The following is a 7,473-nucleotide window of genomic DNA, read 5'->3' as shown; positions in this document are numbered from 1 at the left end:
GTATGGTTCTGTTCTGGGCAAGAACTCCCTGCGGATCCATGCAGCCTAGCATGGATGAGAGCAGGGAGAGCAGCGATAACCCCCCCAGGGTAAACAGAACAGAACCAACATCAATGTATTGCAGATACTGTTAAAGTTCAATAATTTTATGTACACATTTTAGAATTAGTCTGATTCAAAGGAGAATCAGAAGGCTGAATCCTGACTGACAGAGGAGGAGCTGGGGATGGAGGAGGGTAATTAGCTATTGAGCAATGCGAAAACTGCTGATAATACTGAGGGACCTTATATATGAATGCTTAGATAGGTGTCGTATTCCTATAGGTAGATGGGGATCAGCTGAGAGTCAGCTGATGCGAGCTTGACTAACGTGATCTGCCAGAACTAACGCTACGCTTGATAGTAACGACAAAGTATGGTATGTCATGTAACATTAAACGATAATATGAAATAAGATAAAATAAGACAATAATTAATGTAACAGTGTTATATAACATTCTAAGATAACAAGGAACTTAACATTACAGTAACAAGGAACAGTATAATGCAGCATAATGTTTTTGAAACATTACCATAACACAAACATTCCAACTTTAATTTCACTTTAAAACACGACTGCTGCTGGTGAGTTAGAAACACAAGAAGTGAGGAGTAGAAAAGGATTCGAAAACAAATTTCACGTCACATTCCTGACAGTACCAGTTACACCGTCTCGCCCCATCACCATGACGACTCCTCCCAAAACAACACCTCACCTTTCGCGCACGAACTCAGCCAACTCTTTGGCGGCGATCTGTCCATGCTTCATGTTGTGGTAGAGAACGTCAAATCCTGCATTCTTCTCTCCCTGTGAACAAACAAAAACACCACTATAAGGTACATTCCTGCAGTGTGTGTAAAAATGAAACATCGTCAGAAACAAGTAAGTGTTAAGAAAAAAATTGCAAGAGGAACTTGGAAGATTGGACTGTCGACTGTGGGCCGTTGACTACAGCAGGCACAAAATACAGAATGTGCCTGTACAGATTGCCAGCATTTGTAAACAAACATCATCTTCGAAACATATAAGAGAATTTAAAGTCAGAGGGAACTACAAAAAATAAAAAGTAAATAAGTCTAATTTCTCAAGTTATGCTGTGAGACTTTGCAAATTTAAAATCGCAAATCAAATCGCAATCACAATATCTGTCAAAAAAAAAATCGCAATTTGATATTTTCCCCCAAATCGCACAGCCCTACTGTGAGCTTTCATGAAACTGATTGAGGTCCAAAACTGGTTCAAACATACAAACTTACTCTAACATCACTGGCTTCCCTTCTCCTTAAAAATGTCTCAAAATCACAGTGCAGTGTGGTATAGTGAAAATACAACAATAAAAGAATCGCACAGCAGTGTGTGCAAGACATGCCACGTAAGCAAGGAGCACAACACACAGATTTCCTTCAAAGGCCAAGGCCCAGTAGGGAGATCCTCAGATGATAACCTTTGGAACAAAGCAACAGCACATCCTGCGGTCAAAGTTAGCAAGTATAAAAATAGCCCCCTTTCTTTGAGCAAACAGAAAAATGTCAACAAACGAGAGACAGAAAGAGATGACAGAACCAGGGCAGTCACTGGCCATAAATACCTCCACACCATAGAAAGAACTTCCCAGGTAAAAGAAAAATAGACAAAATTCCTACTATCCAAGAATAGAAACGGGAAGAGCCAAAACATACTACAAAACAAAAGCTGCTTTACTAAAAATGTCACAAATATTGATGACAAGTATATTACTGAAGAAGACACATGATGTTCATTTGTGCAGTTTAGCACTCTCCTAAATACTTTTCACTTCGGTCTAAATCAAATCTTTTTAGATGCATGTCACTGAGAAAGTGAACACTTGTGAGCTACAAGTCAACAGCTAGTTATTTATGAAAGTAGAAAATGAATTAGAATTTTGTACATTTGAATTTTAGATGTGACATTTAACAATGGTGGCATATTTTATACATTTGTGTTTTTAAACAGCAGATTTCATGATGTTCTGAGGAGAAATTAGCTGTAAATATTCAGATTACAAAAAACTGCAGCTCCAAATTTTTATATGAAGAAACTGCAATCTCCAAATTCAAGATTCTAAAATACAAAATTCAGATCATACATAAAATACAAAAAACTGCAGCTCCAAGTTTTTATATGAAGAAATTGTGAACTCCAAATTCAAGATTCTAAAATACAAAATTCAGATCATATATAAAATACAAAAAACTACAGCTTCAATTTTTTATATGAAGAAATTGTGAACTCCAAATTTAAGATTCTAAAATACAAAATTCAAATAATTCATAAAATACAAAAAAAAAACCCTGCAGCTTCAAGTTTTTATATGAAGAAATTCCAAACTCCATACTGAAGATTCTAAAATACAAAATTCAGGTCATACATAAAAGTAGGTCAAAGGTCAAGCTTTAGTGTTCCACATGAGAGAGTAGAGGTTATCAGAATAGAGTTTGGCCAGTGACAGAGCTGCTACAATGGTGTGGTGAAGTACCAAAAAACAACTGAACCAAATCAAGCAATTAAATAGTTTGAAAATTTGCATCAAATGTCGCAATGTCGTGAATGGTTTGATTAAAAATCCCTATGAAGAAAATAAATGTAAAAATCAATCAGCTGAAAAAGTGGGTTCACTCCTGCATTTTATGATGTTCTAGTGGCACTATAGTCAGATTCAGACTAGGGTTTCAGTTACCCATGGACCCTTCTGGTGTTCAATTTCAGTCTTTTATTTGTACATGATAACAGAAATGAGCTGTTTAAAGAACTGAGGTTCCAAAATAACAAAACCAGTTGCAACCAACATGTAATTTTAATCTTAAACCAAAATGAAAACAACAGCTGATGTTTGTTGTGTGGCCAGTATGCTTGTTGAAACCTGACCCCTTTGGAAAGCTGATCTCCTATGATTCTCTCTGCTCTGACCACACAGCACAGGTAGAACAGCACCCCTTTTAAAGTGCTCTCTCTCCTCCCTGCCCCGTTCTCTCACTTCCCTCTCTTTTTTTATATGCATGTGATGGTAAACAAGTATCTGGCAAGTAAACTGACAGTCTTTTCCCCCGACATTTCAGTCAGAATTCTGTGCTGAAAGCAAATGGAATGATAGGCCATCTGCTGACACCCAGAGTATTACTGTTCTTTCATAGCTTCATTCCCTGAAGTTCATTGGCAAAGTATACAGCCGTATCTGCCATTCACCTTATCTAACGCGATGCCGCCACAGAGGATGCTTTGTGTTTGAAGAGGGCATGACAGATAGGGAGCGAGAAACCGAACAGCTGCAGTGACATTAAACAGGGCTGCAGGTGTTGAAAGAGAAACTCCAATCCTCTCCGTATTAACGTGTCTCCTACCAAGATAGCGGTTGCTACAGTGACAGGGTTCCCCTGGTAACTGTGAGAGAGTGGGAGACACATGACGGCTCATTCCATAAGGTGACAGGCATACGCGTGTTTCGGGGCTGGAGAGGGGCTGAAGTACTCCTTTTGTTAAAAACAAGACCCAGTGCTTTTAAAAATTTTAGTTTGATCTCTCCTCTCAGGAAGTGGCACTTGTGAAGGGTGAAAAGCTAGTCTATATACACACAGATGGACATCTTTGGTCACTGTGTTCTGTCCTGTATTGTTTTTTCAGCATCTCAGCAATAGTGGTCAACCGATATTGGTTTTTTGACAGCCGATGCCGATATCTTGGAAAGCAGGGTGGTCGATGACAGATATAAAGCCGATATAATTTTATTTATTTTAATTCATATTTAAGAAATTTGAAATCGTTTAAAAATGGATTAAAAATAAATTTGTTTAATAAACATACTTATACTTTAGATGACAAAGTATTTTTCACAAATAAATAAATATTTAATAAAAATATAAATAAAAAGGAAGAAAGCACTGTAACCAACAGGGCACTCAGTATTCTGGGAAGTTTGTGTGCATTGGGAATCATATTTTTTCAAATAAAGCCAAAGTAACACTCATTTTACATACAGAACACAGTAAAAATGACATGAATATGGCAGTGGGCAAATGCATAAAGCGCAGCATAATTTAAAATCATGAGTTTAAAGTTTGTTTAAATGATATAAATGCGTATTTGCTGAATGCTGACGGCAAACAAGAAAGTATTATAATGTTTGCCTTTCTATTACTAATAATATAAAACCAATCGTTATAATAATTTTTGTATACATTTTAATTCCTTTGTTTAACCGTTCTATCTGATTATTAGACAGACTTCTATCCGTATTAGACAGAACTGTTAACGACAACAGCGAACAAGAGGGAGAACGAGAACGCTGCCATTCTCAGCGCCGTCAAAATAAAAGTCTGTTGCGCCGTCAAAATAAAAGTCCCGCCTCGAACGCATCGGCCAAACAGGAAAACTTATTGGCCGATGCCGATATTTAAAAAGTTCCAAATATCGGCTGATATATCGGCCTTGGCAATATATCAGTCGACCACTACTCAGCAATTCAATAGGGCTGGGCGATATGACCAAAATCTTAGATCACGATATGAGTAATTTTATTTCACGGTAACGGTATATATCACTGCTTCTATTTCAAGAACACTAATTATTTCCGCATGTTAAACTTGTAAATCATATGTTTAGTTTTTTAATGTCTTTTTGGAGATGGTCCGAAATGAAAGCGAAGGAGAGATATTGAAACTTTTCCTTCGTGACATTTGTTATGAATATTTTCAGTGTTGTTTCCTTCAGTGAGCATATGACATTTGGCATAATCGGACGACATTTCACTGCTAATATGAGTAATTTTTTATTTACTTATTTTTGTTATCACTTAGATTATGGCCATTTGACTTATAGCAGTGTCCAGTGTTTCCCATACATTGCGTTATTTTCACAAAATCAAAACTGATAGCCACTTACTCAAACTCGCTTTTATGAGATAAAGGGGGAAAAAAAAAAATCGGCCAAACATATCGGCCAAAAATCAGCATCATATATCGGCCATCGGCTGCCCCGATTTCTAAATATCGGCACCAGCCAGAGAAAAACCCTTATCGGTCGACCTCTATTGCTGACACTTAAATTAATTGTTTTGCCACTTTTGCACTTTATTTTTTCAAAAAATGTATGTTTATTTGTTATGCATGTTATGTAAGTTTTGTAATAACCAATTGTTCCGGTCCGGACCTTTGACACTGATGAAAATTCAGATTTGGACCTTTGAATATAGACTTTGAGAACCCCTGGTATATATAATGATAAAGTTATTTTTGCTTTAAATAAGGTCTTTATGATATCAAAACTTTTGATACCACAGAAATTTCATAATTCTTGTCACCAGTGTCAATATCACAAAAAACCAATACTAGCCTAAATGAAAAAATAAAAATAAAAACCGCACTGAAGATAAGTAAACAGTCAGCGATTAAATAAGAATAAGAAACTAATTACAAGCAATAGGACAAAAACTACAGTAGACAAATAATTAAGAAATGCTACATACATTGTATAAAGCAATCAAATGTATAAAAACGCTGCATATTCTTCACTGTGTAAATTAAATATATATTTTGTCTTTATTAAAGTTACAAAAGTGATTTAGTCAAGAGCAGTGAAAGATTTGCTCTCTTTTGTTGTTTGTTTAACATGAATGATGCTGTCACTTTAAGAGCTGCCCAGATCCAATATGCTGTTACACATGTTTTTCTTCCTCAGCTGTTTGCTTTCACTTAATACCTAAATTATTATATTTACCGGTATTCTTGCAAAGATGGAAATTTTGACGTACAGTGTGTGTATTTAACTGTTCGAGGCCTATTTAATGCACATTTAATGTAAATATACAATTCCTACTAAAAATACTATTTCAGTCATTCTACTTAATGTCATGTTTAATTTGATGTGTTATTTGCCATTTCTTTTTAATTAATTGCCTAATTTAATAGCAATTTCTGAGAAAAAAACATTACAACATAAAATGTCACCAAATGTCGAGAGCTATTCTGAAGAGGGTTTTTAACCTCTAACTTTCCCATCATGCCTTGTCAATGGGCTTCTCTGTTGAAAGTCAGCCTGAGCGTGAGGCTGAACTTCCAACAGTAGCGTCTTCTAAGAACCACCACACAATGACAACCTGTGTTAGTCTGCAAAACGTAACCAGTCTCACTTGATTTTAATTACCCCTGTGCTGTAAACACACAAGCAGGGATGATGACTTTAGCAGCATGTAAGGTCTAATATGGAGTTTGATGAATGAGCCATGCCTCATGAAAGTTGTAACTGGATGATTGCAGGGCGTTCCAGTGCCATGATGCTCATGGCAGTGAGGCAATCATGTGAGACCCACTAAACACACACACGACAGAACAGAACACCATGTTCACTGTAGTCCCTCCAAAAACTTTTCACATACTACTGTCAGTGCAGCTCCATGAGCTCACAGAGGCTCCAAGAAGAAGTAGGATTATGTGATTTTAATTTTGAATAGGGTGTGCGCAAAATGAAAATGCAGTTTTAAACTATAAGAAACACAGACAGTCTTGTTCAATGCTCACAATCAAGCTTAAATTAATGCTAAATGCCTTAAAACATTGTTCTTGTTCTTTAGATCAATTCTTAAAATCCAAAGATCAATCTTTTAAAGTTATCCATGCCTATTTTGGCTGTGCGAGAACTTATAATTTATTAATTTTATTTTAAAGCACAGCCACCACAAAATCAGACTTTAGCACCTCTTCTTACTTTGAGATCTCTGAAGTTAAATACAGATTTAAAATCATAAGATATAGTTTAATAGTTATGATACCGTATTTGAAATCAAATCCTTGCATAGGAAACACTGGCATCTAACAATGCCTTGGAAAAAACAGCTAATCTTAAAAATAAAGCATATACAGGTGCATCTCAAAAAGTTAGAATATCATGAAAAAAGTTCATTTTTTTGTAACTTATTTCAATAAGTGAAACTTTCATAAATTCTAGATTCATTACATGTAAAGTAAAACATTCCAAAAGTGTTTTTGTTTTTGTTTTAATTTTGATTAGAGCTTACAGCTTTAATTTTTTTTTTTTTTTTGCAACTTATTTCAAGTTTCAAAAGTGAAACTTTTCACATTTTTTTTTAATTTTGATGATTAGAGCTTACAGCTCATGAAAGTCAAAAATCCAGTATATCAAAATATTAGAATATTTCCTAAGATCAGTCAAAAAAAGGATTTGCAAAACAGAAAGGTTCAAGTTCTTTAAAGTATGTTCATTTATGCACTCAATACTTGGTCGGGGCTCCTTTAGCACAAACTCCAGCATCAGTGAGGTGTGGCATGGAAGCGATCATCCTGTGGCACTGCTGAGGCACTATTGAGTCTTCAGCCCGTCTGTATTGTTGGATCGACTGTTTCTCATCTTTCTCCTGAAAATATCCCATAGATTCCATATGGGCTTCAGGTCAGGCATGTTGG

The 7,473-nt window shown here is 35.8% G+C and overlaps 1 protein-coding gene across 2 annotated transcripts in view; it reads right to left on the bottom strand.

Annotated features, from left to right (window-relative positions):
* fcho1 (FCH and mu domain containing endocytic adaptor 1) overlaps positions 1–7,473 on the bottom strand; it is a 63,719-nt gene that overhangs the window by 22,302 nt on the left and 33,944 nt on the right. For both annotated transcript variants that reach the window (XM_016471359.1, XM_016471367.1), the window contains exon 3: positions 756–847. In XM_016471359.1, the coding sequence (XP_016326845.1) occupies positions 756–847 (92 nt within the window). The remainder of the gene's footprint in view (positions 1–755; positions 848–7,473) is intronic.

This window comes from Sinocyclocheilus anshuiensis, unplaced genomic scaffold (genome assembly GCF_001515605.1).
Source record: "Sinocyclocheilus anshuiensis isolate Anshui unplaced genomic scaffold, SAMN03320099.WGS_v1.1 scaffold1403, whole genome shotgun sequence".
Lineage (NCBI taxonomy): Eukaryota > Metazoa > Chordata > Actinopteri > Cypriniformes > Cyprinidae > Sinocyclocheilus > Sinocyclocheilus anshuiensis.
This window is presented reverse-complemented; position numbering and strand designations above follow the sequence as displayed.